Here is a 23,536-nt window from a genome sequence, read left to right as displayed (position 1 = left end):
AGACATCGTTTTTCTCCTTGTTTCTATGTTTTCTTTGTTGATCAATTACCCTGTGATTGGAGTAATACGTAACACACAGTAACTGTATGGAGCTGTATGAACAGAGCTTTGTGTTTCGCTACTAGTATGATGTTATTTCTCTGGCAATGTCTTTCACTCTCAGCTTGTGCTCTCTTGCCAGTGTATAAAGGACAAAACAGTGATTTTCAAAGGCCTGCCCTGAATCCCACTTGGTGTTTGTAGTGTTGTGTTGGAGTCTTTGAGTAAGAATGGACCAAAAACAAATGGTCCTAGGCAGCACCTACGGATTTCCAATAGCATTCAGATTACCAAATGCTTCGACTTTGTATTCATAGCCAATGGGTCATGTCGACACTCAGGAAAACTCCATCACAAGACACCCTAGTGCTGAAATTAAATGAAACTTGATTAGTTTCATTTGACAAGGTTAAGGTAAAGGACACATTTGCAGCAAACTGCTATTCTTGGCCTTGCTTCCTGGCCTTCCCTGTACCTACTGTAGCTCGTAAATGAGATTGTAAGCCATGAAGTCAATCATTGAATGAAACCTGCTAAGCCAATGTTTGTTTCATATTTACAAAATATGTTATTTACAGAGCACACATTTCATTGGGAAAGCAACTGCATAAAAACAGCAATGCAGATTTAAGTCAGACCTGTATCATGCCAATGTTTCTATTTCAAAATGTGACAAAAGGATAAACACCCCACTGCACCCGTGGGATTGTGTGAATAAGCTAGTTACATAACTGTGAGCTCAGTGTCTTTACACACCAGACAGCTGGCTTAGAGCCTGCAGTATGACAAGGCTCATTTCTAATCCTCTGAAATTAAGTTGGAATATATTGCATGCCAGTTCAGAAATGCAAATAATGTATACAGTATGTACTTCCATGGGCTCCCTGTCTCCCACCCAGGCAAAATTCTGCTTTCCACTGCTTCGTTTTGGGTTGGATGAGCTCGAGCTATGTTGCATGGGTAAATGTATTTTTAATGACCTAATGTTTACCCTCATTATACGCACTAGGTTAGCTTACCATAAGTCTGTCAGGGCTGGACCTCACGGCTTCCATTACCTAACGAGCATATTGACAACAATGACCTCGAAGCCTATCTAATGGAACAGGCCTTGAACTTGAATTGTCTGTGACCATTGCTTGTTGCTAGTTGTGTGAGCCAACACATTCTAGGCCTCAGGCAAGGATCGTCATCACACTAGGTTAGCTTGGGAGAAGACCTACAATACCCTGAAAAGCAGTCCTGTCTGACTCATACACATCTACAGTATCACAAGGCCTGGGCCAAACAGGCCAACAGCTCCATTAATGCAAGTCAAACTTTCTATGACTCATACAGTATAGTAAAAGGATCACAACAAAACAATGAATGTTCAATGCTCGACTATGTTTTATTAGGTGTGCCATTAAAATATTCAATTGAGAAAACTTTTCTTATTAATAGTGAACACTGAACAGAAACAGACAATAGAAACGTTTTTTTTAAACAATCGCAACTGTAACGGCGTTCTTCGTTTGTTGAAAGAGAGTCGGACCGAAATGCAGCGTGGTGGTTACTCATGTTCTTTAATGAAAAAAGTGACGATACATGAAATAACTTAATAAATACAAAAACAACAAACGGAACGTGAAACCTAATACAGCCTATCTGAACACTACACAGAGACAGGAACAATCACCCATGAAATACAAAGTGAAACTCCTAAATACGGTTCCCCATCAGAGAAAACAAGAATCACCTGACTCTGATCGAGAACCGCCTCAGGCAGCCAAGCCTACACTCGACACACCCCTAATCAACCACAATCCCAATGCCTACAAAAACCCCCAATACGACAACACAATAACCCATGTCACACCCTGGCCTGAACAAATAATTAAAGAAAACACAAAATACTAAGACCAAGGTATGACAGCAACCATAGAATGAAGGTGGAGCATCGGCGGTGAGTAGTGGTCTTCTTCCGATAGCAAAAAAAGAGAGAACAGGCAGGTGTACCCATCCCTTGGTTCTGCTTACCCCACCATGCCTTTATTACTATCCATGAAGAACACCTGAAACAAAAAAAGTCAGATGCTAAGCAACAGGTCAAGACAGGAAATTAACTACCCTTCTGACAGATGTGTTCTCACCATGTGATCTCTCACTCTTCATGAGCCTGATGACCCACAGCAGGAGGCAGACAGGGTCTTGGATTTCCAAAAGCGCAAAGTAGTGTCTCTGGGCCGGTGGCATGAGGTGACAGGAAATACATACTGCCCCTGATAAGACAGAGACACAGGGAAGATTTGAAATTAGATGAGTGATGCCTCTTCCTTATGTATAGACTGATAGACAGAGCATGCTGCTTATCACAAACGTACACAAAACGTATGTTATAGGCCTATTTTAAGTGAGAAGTAGCCATTGGTCTGAAGCCAAAAAGCAAAATAAAGTCACATGAGGACCACAATGTGTACTTCACCCATGCTCTACCAAGGTTTTCCAGCTCACAGCTTTGACCGACTACAATAGCTACAGTATGTTGGTCTATTGTAAATCAAACAATGTGTAGGCAGGTTGCTTAGGATTCAAACCTTCTCAAACAGCCTAATACTTTTAGAGGTGCTCCCACAATAATGTGATTTGTACCACATACAAGGTAATGTATTGCATTCTCCCCACGCCACACTAAGGCATTACCGAATTTTAGTCAGCAGATACCCAACATAACAGGTGGTGTGTTCGACAGCCACTCATATAGATAGGTCAATGGAGCCTGTCTGCATTCTTGATTTCTGTAACTGTTAGCATACCTATGTAATATTGACATAAGCTCAGAAACAGTTTCTGCAAACATGGTCCTGTTTTATCAATTGGAGGCTCCTCAGAGGTGGACCATTTTTTATCAATGTACATTCATCAGTAAACGTTGTACATACAATTCAGGGATGGCCATTATATCTCGATGGGCTACAGGGTTATGCAGGCTCTCCTGTTCAAGCCCAGGTCTACCACACCTTCTACTATATAAGGTCTTGATGAACAGCTGAGGTATTGATGAATAGCTGAGCAGTAAAATCAGGTGTGGTAGCACTGGGCTTGAACAAAAGCCTGCATAACCCTTCAGCTCATCAATAGCAATTTTGGTAAGTGCTGATACAAACACTGTTACAAGTGACAAAATGCTGAGAAACACCTGTAAAATACAAAGAAATTCAACAAGTACAAAAAACTTTTAAGAATACATTCTTATAAATCTGACATTGGATAGGTGCTCTAAATCCATTAGATTCCAATGTTCTTAATAAAGCTATACACAGCTGTCCAACTTCAGTAAAAAAAAAAAAAAAGCACACATTCCCAAATGTACACTGCTCCAAAAAATAAAGGGAACACTTAAACAACACAATGTAACTCCAAGTCAATCACACTTCTGTGAAATCAAACTGTCCACTTAGGAAGCAACACTGAATGACAATTAATGTCACATGCTGTTGTGCAAATGGAATAGACAACAGGTGGAAATTATAGGCAATTAGCAAGACACCCCCAATAAAGGAGTGGTTCTGCAGGTGGTGACCACAGACCACTTCTCAGTTCCTATGCTTCCTGGCTGATGTTTTGGTCACTTTTGAATGCTGGCGGTGCTTTCACTCTAGTGGTAGCATGAGACGGAGTCTACAACCCACACAAGTGGCTCAGGTAGTGCAGCTCATCCAGGATGGCACATCAATGAGAGCTGTGGCAAGAAGGTTTGCTGTGTCTGTCAGCGTAGTGTCCAGAGCATGGAGGCGCTACCAGGAGGAGGCCGTACATCAGGGGACGTGGAGGAGGCCGTAGGAAGGCAACAACCCAGCAGCAGGACCGCTACCTCCACCTTTGTGCAAGGAGGAGCAGGAGGAGCACTGCCAGAGCCCTGCAAAATGACCTCCAGCAGGCCACAAATGTGCATGTGTCTGCTCAAACGGTCAGAAACAGACTCCATGAGGGTGGTATGTGGGCCCGACGTCCACAGGTGGGGGTTGTGCTTACAGCCCAACACCGTGCAGGACGTTTGGCATTTGCCAGAGAACACCAAGATTGGCAAATTCGCCACTGGCGCCCTGTGCTCTTCACAGATGAAAGCAGGTTCACACTGAGCACGTGACAGACGTGAAAGAGTCTGGAAGACGCCGTGGAGAACGTTCTGCTGCCTGCAACATCCTCCAGCATGACCGGTTTGGCGGTGGGTCAGTCATGGTGTGGGGTGGCATTTCTTTGGGGGGGGCCGCACAGCCCTCCATGTGCTCGCCAGAGGTAGCCTGACTGCCATTAGGTACCGAGATGAGATCCTCAGACCCCTTGTGAGACCATATGCTGGTGCGTTTTGCCCTGGGTTCCTCCTAATGCAAGACAATGCTAGACCTCATGTGGCTGGAGTGTGTCAGCAGTTCCTGCAAGAGGAAGGCATTGATGCTATGGACTGGCCCGCCCGTTCCCCAGACCTGAATCCAATTGAGCACATCATGTCTCGCGCCATCCACCAACGCCACGTTGCACTACAGACTGTCCAGGAGTTGGCGGATGCTTTAGTCCAGGTCTGGGAGGAGATCTCTCAGGAGACCATCCGCCACCTCATCAGGAGCATGCCCAGCCGTTGTAGAGAGGTCATATACAGGCACGTGGAGGCCACACACTACTGAGCCTCATTTTGACTTGTTTTAAGGACATTACATCAAAGTTGGATCAGCCTGTAGTGTAGTTTTCCACTTTAATTTTGTGTGTGACTCCAAATCCAGACCTCCATGGGTTGATAAATTTGATTTCCATTGATAATTTGTGTGCGATTTTGTTGTCAGCACATTCAACCATGTAAAGAAACAAGTATTTAATAAGAATATTTAATTCAGATCTAGGATGTGTTATTTTAGTGTTCCCTTTATTTTTGAGCAGTGTATAAATATGAAAACAGATGGGAGTACTCACAGATTTGGAACAGAACATACATAAGTGCTACTGATAGTGTACGATGTACTGTGTGCATATGAATATGCGTAAATCATAGCTTCTCAAATGACAGAAAGTTGCGCCTGAAAAGGAGAAACGTTTAAAACCTGTGCCTACCTGGTTAAATAAAGGTTAAATAAATAAATAAATAAAACCTGTGCAATTTATCGCATCCATTTGTACGGTAGGGATGGCGTGCATCTGATGAATGAGGACAACGTCGTCTTGAGAGTTGGTCTCGCCACGGTTCTCTGCTCCGTAGTAGCAAGACCCGCGCACAACTACTAGTACACGTCACGCTCCCTGTTCCTTGCCACTCAACGATGCCTTATGAACCCAAAGGCTATTTTACATACATCTAAGACATTTAAAAAAATAAGCACACGCCGTGCGTGCATTCGCCGGTGTCCGGAATGTGAGCAGGTGTCAAGAACTATACACGAAAGAGAATGGTCAAAATATCTTTCAAATCCCAGTGACGCTAACCGTTACGCTACGAACCCTGTTACTTCAATTTGACACCATTTAAGTGGACAGCTTGGTGGCCTACTAAGCTGTCCATTCATTCACTAAGTACTGATTGAACGTTTATCTTTTTTTTTTTTATGAAACAGTTGACATGTTGAAAACAGTTTCATTTTATCACATAGGCAACCAAGTTAGCAAGCCGCTTTATTTTGATTTGCGCACAGGTCGCGCAAGCAAGCAATGATCATTATGATGGCGTCGTTTTAACGTTACCTGGATGCTTCTTGGCAACCCTGTTGATTTTTACTTGTGGATGGCGACTTCAGCTTTTCGGAAAAAGATTGAAAAGTATCGTGACACTGTGTTGATCAGAGTCAGCGCAAATTTGGATTATAATGACAAGAAAATTGAATTGACAGAGAATGGAGTGTACTGAATTAATGCATAAGGTAAGGTCTAGAATTTTCTCTGGATCTAACAGCGACACGTCTGTTCTGGTGTTTCTATGTATTATACATTAGCAGCGTGGCAGTGTCCCCAAATTTCGGTGAATCTAACCGGCCCGTAATAGCAGCCAAGGACCTTAGCTAATTTATTAGCTTGTGCTAAGATTACACGCAAGTGTACAGGTCAGCAGTTTACGCAGATGACTTCAGCCATATTGAAAACCTTCCATAGCTAAATATACCTAGCTACCTGATATTCGGTACATCATTGGTTTTTACTATGCAAAAATGTGCATGTGAGCGGTAAATTGTGAATTTTAAAACTGTTGCACCTACAAACCTATTCAGTCCAAATGGTCACCTAATGGACGCAGTAGCCTGGTTTTAATCCAATGTCTAGAATATGAGCTAGGTTTGGGCAAAACATTTAACCCTAATGCTAACGACCCTGCCAAAATCCGGTATAGTGGTTCTCGGTAATGAGAGGCGGGTAGTGTGTTGTGTACCTCAATTGATTTGCAAATGTTTATCAACATTTGCGTCATATTGGCTTAAACATGATGATAGGGAGTTTTGAATTTAAACATTTAGCTTCAACAAATGCATACTATGCGATATATATATTTTTTTTACAGAGCAGCAGTAAAATAACAGCGAGGTTATATACAGTTAGACAAGACAGGCATATCTATTATGTGGGGTTCTGAAGAAATCCTAGACAGTGTAGCCTATCTTGTTGCACTTATTGGTCTCCTTACCTGGGCAGGGCCACCTCACGTGGGCAGTTACCCCAGTTGGATAGACATCCCCAATGGTGGAAGACTTCACACCCCTCTGGTTTTAAACCAGATTAATGGCTCCTCTTGCCGGATGGAGGTAGACAGGCAGCCTGGTCCATCTCTCTGCAGAGCCACTCACACCCCAACTGAGATCTTCAGTTTCTTGTTTATTTCTTGTTTGTAGTCGAACCCACAAATCCTGACTCTCCAGATACTCAACGAGTCTAAAGAAGGACAGTTTTATTGCTTCTTTAATCAGAACAGTTTTCAGCTGTGCTAACATAATTGCAAAAGGGTTTTCTAATGATCAATTAGCCTTTTAAAATTATCCATTTGGATTAGCTAACACCACCTGCCATTGGAACAAAGGAGTGATGGTTTCTGATAATGGGCCTCTGTACGCCTATATAGATATTCCATAACAAATCTGCCGTTTCCAGCTACAATAGTTATTTACAACATTAACAATGTCTACATTGTATTTCTGATCAATTTGATGTTATTTTAATGGACAAAAAAAATGATTTTCTTTCAAAAACAAGGACATTTCTAAGTGACCCCAAACTTTTGAATGGTAGTGTATATAAAAATAAAAAAAACATCAGATTATATGAAGTGATCTATAACAGCGCATTGGTCCGCGGTGCTTTATGCTAGAAACAAGCTGTAAAATGCCCGGGAAAGACGAGAATATCATTGTTACGTTTTTTTGACATCGAGGCTGAGCCAAAACCTTCTATAGCCGAGGAGACAAACAATATTCACTTGCTTGGGAAGTAATCTAATACTGACACTATTAATTGATTAAGGTATTCACTTTCTGTACAATCGAAGATGTTTAAACCCAGACAGCTTTTAGGGACAGGCCATACAAATTCTGAGTTAATGCCTAAACTCATGTTCATGTTTCAGCATGATAATGCACTGCCCCATGTCTTTAAAGATCTGTACACAATTCCTGGAAGATAAAAATTCCCCAGTTCTTCCATGGCCTGCATACTCACCAGACATGTCAACCATTGAGCTTGTTTTGGATGCTCTTGATCGACGTGTGTGACAGAGTGTTCCAGTTGCCGCCAATATCCAGAAACTTCGTACAGCCATTGAAGAAGAGTGGACACCATTCCACAGGCCACAATCAACAGCCTGATCAACTCTGCGAAGGTGATGTGTCATGCCACATGAGGCACATAGTGGTCACACCAGGTACTGACTGGGCTTCTGATCCACCTCAACTTTTTTTTAAAAGGTATCTGTGAACAACAGATGTGTATCTGTATTCCCAGTCACGTGAAATCCATAAATTAGGGCTAGGAAAGGTGGGCTGGCCTCTCCGTCCAGTTCTAAATTGGCTTAGGACCTATTTAACTGGTCAATAGTTTTTTTTGTCACCCTTGGTGGATATAACTCCGAGAAAATAGATATCACATGTGGCGTTCCACAAGATTAGACTTTGAGTCCGGTACTGTTCAGTTTATATATGTTACCCCTTGGGAGCGTTATCAGAAAGCACGGCATTGATTTTCACTGCAACACAGATGATACACAACTTTGCTTTTCTGTGTCATCAGAGGATTTTAGCTCCATAGATAAATTATACTGTATTAGTGAGTTAAATACTTGGATGGCTCACAACTTCCTCCAGCTAAATCAAGACAAGACCGAGGTACTTATTATTGGAGCCAAAGCACAGAGAGCATCTGGCTGCACATTATAATTCATGGGCAATAAAGATAAAGCACCAGGTAAAAAACCTAGGTGTCATTTTAGATTCTGAACTCAATTTTGAATCACACATTAGGAATGTGACCAAAATATATTTCTATCTCAGGCTGATACAGAGAGACTCATCCATGCTTTTATTACTACTATAATGCTTTCGTGTCTGGTCTACCCAAGACGGCCATTGGTCAACTGCAAAACGCACAGAATGCTGCAGCACGGGTGCTGACCAAGACCAAACGGAGAGCACACATTACACCGGTTTTAAAGTCTCTGCACTAGCTGCCTGTGAGTTTTAGAATTACTTTTAAGATCTTCCTATTGGTTTTTAAATAAATCCACGAAAGTTATGTACCCAGTAGGTCCCTCAGGTCCTCTGGCACTGGCCTTTTAATTACCCCAAAGCCTAGGACCAGGAGGCACGGAGGCAGCCTTTTGTTATTATGCCCTCAGTCTCTGGAATAGCGTTAGCCTGTCAGAGAACCTGGGGGGTTAAAACACACCTCTTTAGCTTTGCTTTTCCTTAGTGATTTTTAGTCTTTCAGTTTTTATTGTTATTCTTTTAGTTTTTATCCTCTTTTGTTTTTTGTGAAGTAAATATTTTATGTATGTATTTTCATAGTTTTTGTTTTTCCTGTGAAGCGCATTGCATTGCATTCATGTTTGAAATGTGCTATATAACTAAACTTGATTTGATTATAATAAACAACGTGCACCCCCTTAGCTCTCTAGATCAATGTTATTGAATGCCAAATTTTTTTGCTCTGAAAATGATTGTGCCACAAGCTTGCTAGCTGCGGGGTAAATTATTGCACTTCTCATTAACGGCCTAGCTAATTCAAGTAGCTATGCAGATGTGTACCTGTGCAAGTGCTTCGATAGCGCATGACTAGCTAGCTAACAGGCCCGAGCTTTAAAGTTAAAGATTAAAGTTTATAGTTAGTGAGACATTGCCCACTAGATAGATTGTAGATTGTAAATGCTGCTGGGAATCTTTTTTTGTCCTTGTTACTTGTTTCCTTATATGTCCGGACGAGCAGCAGATACTATAGCAAGCAAAAGTCCTCGCATGTGCGTGAAGAAAGATGTCAGCGACAGGCAGGGATGAGATCACAAAATGAGATTACTTTTTGTTGTTAATGTTAACTGTCATAGCATAGAGGACAATTTTTTTTGTAGCAGGTTAGGAGAAGTTACCAGCAGGTTAAAAGATGTAACATAGCAGGTTAGGGGACTTAGGTTAAGAAAAAGGTTAGGGTTTGGGCCGCCTGTAGCTAGCTTTACATTTTCATTGGTCTCACCTTGACCGGGATTAGGATCTTCTAGGCCCGGTTTGGCTGTACCCTGGTCCTCAATTCTAGTGAGAATTCTGTGTAGGCTGCCTAATCCATAGGATCAGTTTCTAGACGCTGTTATAATGAGTGATGTTCTGGTGTACTGTACAGTGTACCGCAGGTCTTTTTTTGTGTGGAATTGTTATTGTTGGACATACGACTGTAAAAAAAACACCAGGAAATCAGCTCAGAGTGATTTTAGTTTGAGAAATCTGTTCCAAAGTATTCCCAGGCATAATAGAGACATGACGTGATCATATACAAATGTAAGCAAGGTTTGAAATGATTGCTTTAGTCAAACATATCTGTTTGGGCTTCTTGCGGTCAATTTCTTTTTAATTATGTTCCGGACCCCTCTGCTCAAGAAAAAATTGGCCCGTGGCTGAATATAGTTGATGATCCCTGGTGTAGTGAGTCCGGGCTGAGCAGACTGTAGCCCCACAGGAGGGCCTTGGGGAGAAGGCAAAAGGAGCCAGTGCTGCTGCTGATTTCAAACCAATTCAAACACTGTCTGTCTGAACTCAGAACATCATCACCTGACCATCTTTCTTCCAGCTCCAATTTCTCTGTATTTCTCAGGGGAGAGGGCCAGAGAAAGTAAAGAAGCTCCACAGACTGTGAAAATCACATCAAAAGGATCATGCATTTAGGCCTATTATTTGTCAGAAGAAAATACCGTATGTAATTTCATGGTTGACTACACAGTTGGTAGCCCATTTAGTCTAGCAGGTGTAAAATAATCGAATATGGCTAAGGAAGTACCTACCTACCAATAGTATCAGCCTCTTTGGAAACAAAGATATGATATTTTAACAAGCTGTGTGTGTCACTTAGACATAGTTGACCATTTAGCACAGCTACAGTATCACAGTTCATTCTAAACCTAGGCCTAATAAATCAAATCAAACGAATACAACAGGTGAAGACCTTACAGTGAAATGCTTACTTACAAACCCTTAACCAACAAACCAGTTTTAAGAAAATACCCCCCAAAAAGTAAGAGATAAGAATAACACATAATTAAAGCGCAGCAGTAAATAACAATAGCGGGGCTATATACAGGGGGTACTGGTACAGAGTCAATGTGCGAGGGAACCGGTGTCGAGGTAATTGAGGTAATATGTACATGTAGGGAGAGTTATTAAAATGACTATGCATAGATAATAACAGAGTAGCAGCGGCATATGGAGGGGGGGCAGTGCAAATGGTCTGTGTAGCCATTTGATTTGCTGTTCAGGAGTCCTATGGATTTTTAGAAGCCTCTTGGACCTAGACTTGGCGCTCCGGTACTAGGGTGGCAGGAGTCTTTGACAATTTTTAGGGCCTTCCTCTGACACCGCCTGTTATAGAGGTCCTGGATGGCAGGAACTTGACCCTGGTTATGTACTTGGCTCTACGATCTACACTCTGTAGTGCCTTGCGGTCGTAGGCCGAGCAGTTGCCATACCAGGCAGCGATGCTCTCGATGGTGCAGCTGTAAAACCTTTTGAGGATCTGAGGACCCATGCCAAATCTTTTCAGCCTCCTGAGGGGGAATAGGTTTTGTTGTGCCCTCTTCACGACTGTCTTGGTGTGCTTGGATCATGTTAGTTTCTTAGTGATGTGGACGCCAAGGAACTTGAAGCTCTCAGCTTGCTCCACTAAGTGCCCGGTCCTCCTTTTCCTGTAGTCCACAATCATGTCTTGATCACTTTGAGGGAGAGGTTGTTGTTGCACCACACGGTCAGGTCTCTGACCTCCATCTATAGGGAGGCCTCATCGTTTTCAGTGATCAGGCATACCACTGTTGTGTCATCAGCAAACTTAATGATGGTGTTGGAGTCGTGCCTGGCCGAGCAGTCATGAGTGAACAAGGAATACAGGAAGTGACTGACCCCTGAGGGGCCCCTGTGTTGGGGATCAGCGTGGCGATGTGTTGTTGCCTACTCTTACCACCTGTGGGCTGCCTGTCAGGAAGTCCAGGATCCAGTTGCAGAGGGAGGTGTTTAGTCCCAGGGTCCTTAGCTTATTGATGAGCTTAGAGGTGTTGAACGCTGAGCTGTAGTTGTAGTCAATGAATAGCATTCTCACATAGGTGTTCCTTTTGTCCAGGTGGGAAAGGGCAGCGTGGAGTGCAATACAGATTGCATCATCTGTGGACCTGTCGGTGCGATATGCAAATTGGGGTGGGTCTAGGTTTTCTGTTGATAATGGTGTTGATGTGAGCCATGACCAGCCTCAAAGCATTTCATGGCTACAGACATGAGTGCTACAGGTCGGTAGTCATCTAGGCAGGTTACCTTAGTGTTCTTGGGCACAGGGACTATGGTGGTCTGCTTGAAACATGTTGGTATTACAGACGGGAGAGGTTGAAAATGTCAGTGAAGGCAGTTGCCAGTTGGTCAGCACATGCTCGCAGTACACATCCTGGTAATCCGTCTGGCCCTGCGGCCTGTTTAAAGGTCTTACTCCCATCGGCTGCAGAGAGTCTGATCACACAGTTGTCTGGAAGAGCTGATGCTCTCATGCATGTTTCAGTGTTACTTGCCTCGAAGTGAGCATAGAAGTTATTTAGCTCGTCTGGTAGGCTCGTGTCACTGGGCAGCTCGCAGCTGTGCTTTCCTTTGTAGTCTGGAATAGTTTGCAAGCCCTGTCACATCCGACGAGCGTCGGAGCCGGTCTAGTACGATTCGATCTTAGTCCTTTATTGACGCTTTGCCTGCTTGATAGTTCGTCGGAGGGCATAGTGGGATTTCTTATAAGCTTCCGGGTTAGAGTCCCGCTCCTTGAAAACTGCAGCTCTACCCTTCTGGTTGGGGTATGTGCGTACGTATGGTCACTGTGGGGACGACGTCCTTGATGAACTTATTGATAAGTGCATCGAGGACTTATCAATAAGTTTTTCCAATGCCATCGGTAGAATCCCGGAACATATTCCAGCAGTGATGCACCGATATGACATTTATGGCCGATACGGATATCTGATATTTTCCTTGCCTAAAATCCCGATACCGATAACTGATATAAAAACATGTAGCGTCCTTTAAAGCATTCTAGAACAGTTAACATACACACATGGACGCAGCGGTCTAAGGCACTGCATCTCAGGGCAAGAGGCGTCACTAAAGTCCCGCATTCGAATCCAGGCTGTCACATCTGGCCGTGATTGGGAGTCCCATAGGGCAGCGCACAATTGGCACAGCATCGTCCGGGTTTGGCCGGGGTAGGGCAACATTGTAAATAAGAATTTGTTCTTAACTGACTTGCCTAGTTAAATAAATGTTACACACACACACCAAAATAAGGATTAGCCACAATAGTGGACTTTGTGGTTAGCCTTTAAAATAAAAGTATGGCATAATTCTACTATTTGTATTTATTTGCATCACTGTCAATGACATACTTTTATTTTGAACGCAAACCGCAAATTCCGCTATTGTGCCTAATCCTTATTGTGGCTAGCTTCACAACACATAACCCGGTCCGGTCGAGCCTCACTAGCCAGATGAAGCTAGATGGCTGCTTATAATGTTAGCTTTGGGCAACAGGGTTAGGTAGCTGGCCAGCTATTTATTTTCATGAACTGAAGTTACATTTCAATAGGCTAACAACAAGTGGCTAACCTAGCTAATACTTACTCACAAGGATTCCAAAATCATTGCTAAGAATAATGAAAATGACTGCAGTTTCTACTGGTCATCGTTTTCAGGCTGGTTGTATTGGTTCCAGCTAGGTACCAAGCTAAAGCTAGCTACACCAGAAGTTGCGGTTGAACAAATTATGCTAATTACCAATGCGGTATTGTAAACACGTCGTTCGTGGCCGGTGTTTGCTTGTTTGCAGACTTTTTTGTACAGCTTTGACAGTGCTACTGTATCTTTTTTGACACGCAAAGACCCAAGCGGCGTTCCGTAGTATGTATGTTGTGAAGCTAATAGCAGTGACGCTATTACTGTGTAACTCCGGTAGAGCAACATCTGAAAAATAATGCACTTGGGTGTGTTAACCGGTGCTCGACCAGTCGGCGAAAGCCAACATCACCCACAACAGAGAATGGTTGATTGTCAAGGGCAATGAAAGCCATTATCTTGGCTTTAATCGATTTCGCCTTGGCATTGTCTCGTTGAAATTTTGTTACTCTTTCAAATGACTGCTCGACTTGTTGACTGCTCGATCCACACAGCAGACATTGTGGGCTGGTTTATGTATGCTGTGTTGCACGTATAGCGCAGCATTTTACATGATGTCATTACATTATACACTGTAGGTATGCACATCAGCTTTGACATTGGTTTTGCACATCGTTATTAAACTAGGCATTGGCCGATACCGATGTTGGCATTTTTAGCTAATATCGTCCGATTCCGATATGTTCACTGATATATCATGCATCCCTATATTCCAGTCTGTGCTAGCAAAACAGTTCTGTAGTTTAACATCTGCTTCATCTGACCACTTTTTTATAGACCGAGTCACTGGTGCCTCCTGCTTTAATTTTAGCCTGTAAGTAGGAATCAGGAGGATAGAGTTATGGTCAGATTTCCCAAATGGAGGGCGAGAGAGAGCTTTGTTCGCGTCTCTGTGTGTGGAGTAAAGGTGGTCTAGAATTTTTTTTTCTCCTCTGGTTGAACAATTAACATGCCAATAGAAACGAGGTAAAACTGATTTAAGTTTCCCTGCATTAAAGTCCCTGGCCACTAGGAGCGTCGCCTCTGGATGAGTGTTTTCCTGTTTGCTTATGGCAAAATACAGCTCATTGAGTGCGGTTTTAGTGCCAGCCTCGGTATGTGGTGGTATGTAAACAGCTACGATAAATACAGATGAACACACTATCTACCTAGAGAGTTGTCTACGGGTTTTGCTCTACCTCAGGTGAGCAAAACCTTGAGACTTCCTTAGATATCGTGCACCAGATATTGTTTACAAATATGCATAGGCCCAGGTCTTACCAGAGGCTGCTGTTTGTCTTACCGATAGAGTGTATAAGCCACCAGTTGTATGTTCTTAATGTCGTCGTTCAGCCACAACTCGGTGAAACGTAAGATATTACAGTTTTAAATGTCCTGTTGGTAGGATATACGTGCTTTCAGTTCGTCCCATTTATTTTCCAGCGATTGAACGTTAGCTAGCAGGATGGAAGGCAAGGGCAGATTTGCCACTCATTGCGTGATCCTCACAAGGCACCCTGATCTCCTTCCGCGAAACCTCTGTTTCCTTTTCCAGCAAATCACAGGGATCTGGGCCTAGTCGGGTGTCTATAGTAGTAACTCATTGAAGAAGAACTCTTCTTAAAAACAAACAAATTAGCATGGCACCCCTCCCCTCCGGCTCCATTTTCACAGTATGTGTGATTCGATTATTGTAACTAAAGCAGTGTGTAAAGCTGTTATGTGGGCAAACATTGGCTGCATTAGTCAGGCATACCATGTCTGTGTCAGTGTAATGCGTCTATTTGCAGGTTAATGAGGTGGCATTAGTGTAAACAGCTGACGAGCTAAGTCTGTAATACCAACATTGTCCATTTTCCCAAGAACACTAAAGTAACCTGCCTAAATTACTACTGACCCACAGCACTCACGTCTGTAGCCATGAAATGCTTTGAAAGGCTCGTCATGGCTCACATCAACACCATTATCTCAGAAGCCTTAGACCCACCCAAATTTGCATACCACACCAACAGCTCCACAGATGATGCAATCTCTATTGCACTCCACACTGCCCTTTCACACCTGGCCAAAAGGAACACCTATGTGAGAATGCTAGTCATTGACTACAGCTCCTTGTTCTACTTATCTATGCTTTAAGGAATGCATATGAACATTCATTGGGTATCCCTCAACAAGTGTAGGTGAGCAGCCTATGGATAGGCTACAGTACATTTTCTGAAAGCACTCATGATCTTAGTCAATAGATGGATCAGGCATCTGTATCACAGCTGATGAGCAAGGCCAATGCAGAGCAGTCAGTGACAGAGAAGAGTGAAGAATCAGTAGCAGCAAGGCTGATGTCAGCAGCCTCTCCCAAGAGGCAATAGAAAAGATAGGTTTAGAATCCTCGGATGACACAGAAATGTAAAGTTAATCAATGCTGTGCTTTCTGATAACGCTGCCAAGGAGTAACATATATAAAACTGAACAGTACCGGGCCCAAAATCTAACCTTGTGGAACGCCACGTGATATCTATTTTCTCTGAGTTATGATCACCAAGGGTGACAAAACTCTTGACCGATTTTAAATACGTCCAATAACCAATTTAGAACTGGGCTGGAGGCCAACCCACCTCTCCAGTCTGTCCAGAAGGACAGGTCAACATTCACAAGGCCGCAGGGCCAGGCGAATTACCAGGACGTGTACTCCCAGCATGCCCTGACCAACTGGCAGGTGTCTTCACTGACATGTTCAACCTCTCCATGTTTGAGACTGTAAGTGCCTTGCTGAAGGACACCAACAGATTTTTCACCTTGTTGGCTCAAGTATTCCAACCAGTGACTTCTGGCCCAACTCTCTAACCGCTAGGCTAACTGCCACCCACTTTGCTACGTCTACAACCTGTTGCTACTTTACTCTACCTAGGGGCAGGTTCATTCATTTTGTTTGGTACTACTGTACATTCTTTCATTGAGCAGCTTAGGCACTAAGGAAAAGAGACCTCTGTGAGGTAAAGATCACTGTTCCTGTTAATCAGCTAAACACTCTTTAGGACAAAAGTGGGTGGGGCCTACAGGAAAAATAGACAATTGTTTCTACAAGGGTTATTGTGAGTTACACTCCCCTGCTTTCATTTGTCAAGGGAGTATGTTGTCCCAGTAGTGTGTCTCAGTTTTATTGTAATATGCTACTTTTCAGGAAAATATCTACTCTTCAACTGGCTTGGCAGAAGTTTGTTTAGCACAGAACAGACGACCTGGGTTGAAAGGTGACCCTTGGCAGAAACGCATTTTGTCATGCCTAGTTCAATAACCTCAGTATAAATGATTCATTTGACATGATTGTAAATACTCCATATGAATGGTCAATCTAACATGGTGAAACTGTTACACCCATGGTGTGTGTGTGTATAGGGAGAAAAACCTGACCCAATTTGTGGAAATACTCAATTATCATCCAGCCTCAGAGCTCATGGTCAGAGATAGGAGTTCCATGGTCTGCTGCTTTTCCCATTGTTTATTGTGTCCTGTGCATTACCCCAGAATTCCACATTCTTGCATCTAGTTATTGTATTTAGAGCTTGCACAGAAAACATATTGTTGCCATGCCAAGAGTGTTTCTTTTTTGTGTGTAGTGGATTCTAAGCTCATGGCCATGTTACAAAGCTCTTATTCACTCACTTGTTTTGGTGTATAGGGCTATTTGTATTTGTGTGTGTGTGTGTGTGTGTGTGTGTGTGTGTGTGTGTGTGTGTGTGTGTGTGTGTGAGAGAGGGAGTGTGAGAGAGGGAGTGTGAGAGAGGGAGTGTGAGAGAGGGAGTGTGAGAGAGGGAGTGTGAGAGAGGGAGTGTGAGAGAGGGAGTGTGTGAGAGGGGGTGTGCACATGCACATCAAATCAAGTATTATTGGTCACATACACACAGTATTTAGCAGATGTTATTGTGGGTGTAGTGAAATTCTTGTGTTCCTAGCTCCAACAGTGCAGTAATATCTAACAATACACACTAAAGAATGGAATTAAGAAATATAGAAGTATTTGTGTTATTACATTTTCATAAACATAGCACCAAAAGGTGTCTGACAATACATTTAATTAGGAAATTATGAATTTGTCCAATCCTTGCCACGTACACCTGTGCTGGACTAGAACATGGTCTGACAGACCCTAACTGAAAGGCTTATCAGAGCATCTCCTACTTACATTTTCTTTGTGTATAAATAAAAATGTCCCCCCATGAAAGAAAAAAAGCAAGACTTTATTAAGAGATCCATCTGTGTTGGGTTGAGTCACGATAATCACCAGCGTTTGAAATATTTAATACTGTATGTGCTTGTAATCTGAAGGGATTGCAGCATTGCCATGACAACAGATACACGGTGGAGCTCCCTGCTTTATGGTAAGTGCTCCACAGAGCACAGAGGCAGCTGAGTGCCAGAAGTGCACCCTATAGTGCAGGGGACTGTAGGGCCAGCCATATTTGATATATTTGCTGTCTCAAGAAAATAAACATCAGTAGTTAAGTAAAATGTGAAAGCGTTAAAGCCTAACCACTCCTTTTGTCCCTGTGCCACAGGTAATAAATCCCAGGACAGCGGCATCGTAGAGATGGAGGAGCTTCCTGTCCCTCAGAACATCAAGATCAGCAACATCACATGTGACTCTTTCAAGATTTGCTGGGACATGGAGCCCCGTGTCAAGGAGCGCATCACTCACTACTTCATTGACCTCAATAAGAAGGAGAACAAGAACTCCAACAAGTTCAAACACAAGGTAACCTATCACATACACAACAACAACAACTAGGCTATTTCAAAGGAATTGCTCAGACATTTCCTAATTCTGTAATACAATCAATCCATCAAATGTATTTTATAAAGCCCTTTTCACATCAGCATTTGTCACAAAGTGCTTTAGATACCTGGCCTAAAACCCCCAAAAGTGAGCAATGGAGAGGCAGAAGCACAGTGGCTAGGGAAAAACTCCCTTGAGCGGGAAGTTGTCTATCAAATTATTTCTACATGATGAAGCAAGTAATTTAGTTAGAGCTAGAACATCAACCAGTATTTACCCACATTGTAACCTTTCTACTCCAAACAAGAAGTGTATCAGGTGTAACCTTTTACCAGTGCTCAGAACTGACACTCCCACACACTCTCTAACACCAGATAACCTTGTGTACTCTACTAGCACTAATGATATCACATAACACTAGCAGAGACTAATTGCACAAGATGGCTGCTGTTTCAACCGTTAATCGAATGGATCTAATGTATAATCTTACAGACCTATTTCATCAGACTCCCAGCTCACATTATGGGTGTAGTGACCATAAAAGCCCCCTAAAGGAAGTGTTTTTCTTCCCATTCTCTGTGTGAATATAGACCGCATACAGTTATTTTCATTACAGCATGCAGGGACGATGTTGTGCATTAATGTACTGCTGTTGTCGCTACACAGGGGCTGGTGTAATACTGCAGGGTGTGCGGGCCCAAACAATGTCCTGCAGCTAATGCATAGATGGAGGAGATAGGAAGTGTAATACTAGGCTCCATAGTATACAGTGAATACGTTTTGAGGACATGGGGATAAGGGGATGCTACAGTCTATACATGTGTCATTTGAGCAGCTTAACACTGAGAAGTGTATTTATGCTGAGTTTCTGTTTTGGTGTGTATGTGGCATTAAAGTGTGTATATATATGTATATAAGGAGGCCTACTCCCATTGATACATATGATATGTTGCTTGTGCAGCTGAACAGTGAACAATGTGTTAATGCAGAGTTTGTGTGTAGAGTTGTAAGCTTTGTGTATGTTACGTGTAAGCACTCTGTCTGTGTCCCCGTCCAGGATGTCCCCACTAAGCTGGTGGCGAAGGCGGTTCCTCTGCCCATGACGGTGAGGGGTCACTGGTTCCTCAGCCCGCGTACAGAGTACACTGTGGCCGTCCAGACAGCTTCCAAACAGACCGACGGAGACTACGCTGTGTCAGAGTGGAGCGAGATCATAGAGTTCACCACCGCCGGTGAGACAAGGGGCAGGGAAACAAAGCTTTTTAATACATTATTTTTTATAGATATATCCCTAAAACCTTCTGCCTTTAATACGATGGACATGCTATATTCTCTCTTATATTTGGCTAATGGCTAATCCGAACCCCTGTTTCCAGATTATTCCACGGTGCATCTAACCCAACTGCTGGAGAAGGCTGAGGTCATCGCAGGGAGGATGCTGCGCTTCTCTGTGTTCTACAGGAACCAGAACAAAGAGTACTTTGACCAGGCCAGGTACGTATGTCTGCACAACAACCCGCAATTTATTCTGATGTTATGATACTGTATGTAGACATTTTCAAGTGGGATCACGTAATATGGAGATAAATAGGGCTGCACATGATCTTTGCTAATACCGCCTTCCCTTTCAACTGAAATTGTCATATGCTTTCTTCAAAGCTCAAGGGAAAGGGTCCAGATGTTATGGTTTGAAGCATTTTTTATATGCTCAGATCTGCATGTGCAGGGGCCTCCCGAGTGGCACAGCGGTCTAAGGCACTGCATCCCAGTGCTTGAGGCATCACTACAGAGCCGGGTTCGATCCCAGCCTGTGTCACAGCCAGCTGTGACCGGGAGACCCATGAGGCGGAGCACAATTGGCCCAGTGTCGTCCGGGATAGAGGAGGGTTTGGCCGGCCGGGATTTCTTTGTCTCATCTCACTCTAGTGACTCCTTGTGGTGGGCTGAGCGCCTGCTAGCTGACCTCGGTCGCCAGCTGGCTTCCTGGATAAGCAAGCAGTGTGTTAAGAAGCTGTGTAGCTTGGCAGGGTTATGTTTCGGAGGAATCATGGCTTTCGACCTTCCCCTCTCCCCAGTCCGTAGGGGAGTTGCAGTGATGGGACAAGACTGTAACTACCAATTGGGGTCGAAGTACAACAACAAAGAATATCTGCTAGTTGTGTATTTGGGGAGTTAGGGATGGGCAACTGGCAGCCCCCCCTTTTGTAGGCCCGTGGATCAGTAGGGCTAGTTGTGTATTTGGGGAGTTAGGGATGGGCAACTGGCAGCCCCCCCTTTTGTAGGCCCGTGGATCAATACCCCTCCCCCAAAATGGTACAATTGGAATTTGATTGTGAATCAGCAGTTTTCTTATTGTTATGTCACTGATAGTCACTCAATTAGCCCATATCAGCAAATCCATTTTTGATTGGCAAGTTAGTTTAGCCATACTGTATATCTAAACTTGTAGTAATCATGTTCGAATTACCGACCAGGGGCCTCCATTGATTTGTTTAGTTGCTGTCACTCAGATATCATATTAAAAACTGCAAAATGAGTAGAACTGCATGAAATGAGTTATAAAGCTGCAAAATCTTCTCTCCTCCCCATGGAAAATGCGTAGAATTGCAGGAAATGAACTTTTTCTCTCCTCTGTTAAGAGGGGGGCCGCTAAAATGTTTTGCTTGCAAGGTCCCCAAAAGGCTCAGGCCGGCTATGACTGCATGTGTGGGTATGGATGTGGGTATGCAGACCCGCTAGCCACTGTGGCCCCTCACGATGAGTTCTGATTTTTTTGTGGCCCCCATTAAAGTTGCCCAAGCTCAACAGAAGGGTATTATTGCAAAAAAAAGTGTTGGCAGAAATCGTATTAGTTTTCCAAATCCATTCATAAACTCTGCTACATTATATTATACAGATTATAGTTCAGTAACATAACAGTTCTGGAATCTATTTACTTGTATTTTTTTCTGCATTCTTAACTAGAAGAGTAACATGGTCACAAAACCTCCAAATTACTATTTTACAAAACAGCAGCTTACACAAGTTTACACAAGTATAAATGTTTTTTTTCAAGTTTTCCATTTGCGCATATACTGGAACAAATTACCTTCCCAATGACCACATGCATTGGATTTTTCCAAATAATTTCAAACCTACCGCTGTAATTGCTGGAATAAATTAAGAAAAAGCATTGTGCTCGGAAAAGCAAAGCCTTTTAAAGTGTATTCTGAAAAAGAGGAATCGGAGTGTGTAGCAAACACCTGGCAGACTAACATGACTGGAAAGCAAGATAGAGAGACACGGAGTGAACGAGACCGAGAGGAGATGAGTCTGTTGTGTTTTAAAATGTTTGCTGATGTGTCTTAAGCGATTAGGTATTTTTTTGGAGGGGGGAGATAAGAGATATTTCTGTTCTCTAGTTTTATCTTCTCTTATTTTCATTTCTCTGTGATGTAGCATGGTGAAGGACCGTAAAATGAGGCCTTTGCTATGATGACCTGGGTGGGACCTGAATAATTTGATAATTACCATGACAGAGACAATTATGGTTATCATGATAACCTTTTAAAGTGTTACCAATGTAATTACACCAATAACTGAAGCATTTGGAGCTCAGATTTGCATCATAGGAGATCTGACTGCCAATTTATACATTCCTCAGAAGCACTGTGCTTTTTTCAAGTTTCTGCCATTAATTTGTTGGCATCCAGAGATCTTTCCGAAAACAATCCATGTGTCTGTTGTTTTTTTCTGAGTTCTGTCTAGTGCAACAGAAGGTGTCTGTTTACCAAGCATAAAAATTAGGAGCAATTTGCATTAACTAGGGGCTGGATTCTATCCGTATCACGGATGTGTCGTGGAAGAGCTGTGTTAAAATGTAAAGGTATTGTCAATTGAGCTGACATATGCAGTGTTTACTGTGAATGCAGTATCCGCGAACGCAGGAACATTGCCTTTTGTTAAATGGGATTTATCTGTTAATTGAATGATTAGAATATTCCACCCTGAAACATATAATTGTATGGAATTGATTAGAATGTATAAAATCATAATCAATAAATGTGTAGTCCTAGTCAGAATTAGGGTAAAACAATATAGCTAATGTTTGTCTTTATGGTATTTTAGACACAGACTGTCTGAGCAAAATTCAGTGCCGACCTGACTAGAGATTTGGGAGAGAACGAGGAGTACGTCTCAAGGTCAAGGTCTCCCTAATCTCTGTCGGCTGGGTAGTGAGACAGTATGTGCATACATACACACAAACAGAAGGTATCCTATGCACATACATACACACAAACAGAAGATATCCTATGCACATACATACACACAAACAGAAGGTATCCTATGTGCATAGGATATCTTCTGTTTGTGTGTATGTATGTGCATAGGATACCTTCTGTTTGTGTGTATGTATGTGCATAGGATATCTTATGTTTGTGTGTATGTATGTGCATAGGATACCTTCTGTTTGTGTGTATGTATGTGCATAGGATATCTTATGTTTGTGTGTATGTATGTGCATAGGATATCTTATGTTTGTGTGTATGTATGTGCATAGGATATCTTCTGTTTGTGTGTATGTATGTGCATAGGATACCTTCTGTTTGTGTGTATGTATGTGCATAGGATATCTTATGTTTGTGTGTATGTATGTGCATAGGATATCTTCTGTTTGTGTGTATGTATGTGCATAGGATACCTTCTGTTTGTGTGTATGTATGTGCATAGGATATCTTATGTTTGTGTGTATGTATGTGCATAGGATACCTTCTGTTTGTGTGTATGTATGTGCATAGGATATCTTATGTTTGTGTGTATGTATGTGCATAGGATATCTTATGTTTGTGTGTATGTATGTGCATAGGATATCTTATGTTTGTGTGTATGTATGTGCATAGGATACCTTCTTGACTTTAGAACGTTCTCTGATTAAACTGTACTTACCTTTTGCATAAGCTGAGTCTTTGACTAATTATTATTATACCCATGGTCTTACAAACCTCGGGGATTGGTCAGAGCTATTGATTGATTGTTATTATCATTGGGATTGGAAATTCTCGTGACACCTTTAAATCTAAATTGAGCTATAACGCAGATCTTCCGTGATACTTCTGTGATAACAATTGAATTCAGCCCTAGATTACATTTATTAGGGGCTCGATTCAATCCGTTGTGCTGAAGATCTGAGCTACAGTGAGATATACATTTTGAGAAGACTGCATTCGGTAAACACAGCATATGTCAGCTTAAATCTGAAATGACCATGAAATTTCAATCTCGCTAGAAACACTGAATTTTTGATGATATGGATTGAATCGAGCCCTAGATCTGTATTTTTACTCATTGTTTCCGAAATGGAGCCTTTCTGAGAACTTGTTTG

At 42.5% G+C, this 23,536-nt stretch overlaps 1 protein-coding gene and 1 long non-coding RNA gene across 3 annotated transcripts in view; one reads left to right on the top strand and one right to left on the bottom strand.

Moving 5' to 3' along the window:
* The window catches only part of LOC109899756 (phytanoyl-CoA hydroxylase-interacting protein-like), a 40,808-nt gene that overhangs the window by 14,248 nt on the left and 3,024 nt on the right, over window positions 1–23,536 (top strand). Inside the window, exons 1-4 of one of the 2 annotated variants that reach the window (XM_020495262.2) lie at window positions 5,414–5,924; window positions 17,957–18,153; window positions 19,232–19,406; window positions 19,551–19,668. In XM_020495262.2, coding sequence (XP_020350851.1) covers window positions 17,989–18,153; window positions 19,232–19,406; window positions 19,551–19,668 — 458 coding nt within the window. In that variant the 5' untranslated portion in view covers window positions 5,414–5,924; window positions 17,957–17,988. Of the gene's footprint in view, window positions 1–5,413; window positions 5,925–17,956; window positions 18,154–19,231; window positions 19,407–19,550; window positions 19,669–23,536 lie in introns of those variants that run through there. The other variant, XM_020495260.2, reaches the window with a different exon arrangement.
* LOC116376210 (uncharacterized) lies at window positions 1,871–6,921 on the bottom strand. Its single transcript, XR_004211616.1, has 3 exons — window positions 6,680–6,921; window positions 2,172–2,300; window positions 1,871–2,093 (listed from the first exon to the last, which is right to left on the bottom strand). It is a non-coding gene; the product is annotated as an uncharacterized LOC116376210 (long non-coding RNA).

Source organism: Oncorhynchus kisutch, linkage group LG11 (assembly GCF_002021735.2).
Source record: "Oncorhynchus kisutch isolate 150728-3 linkage group LG11, Okis_V2, whole genome shotgun sequence".
Taxonomy (NCBI): domain Eukaryota; kingdom Metazoa; phylum Chordata; class Actinopteri; order Salmoniformes; family Salmonidae; genus Oncorhynchus; species Oncorhynchus kisutch.
Note: the sequence above shows the minus strand (reverse complement) of the source record. Positions and strands in the feature narration are given on the sequence as shown.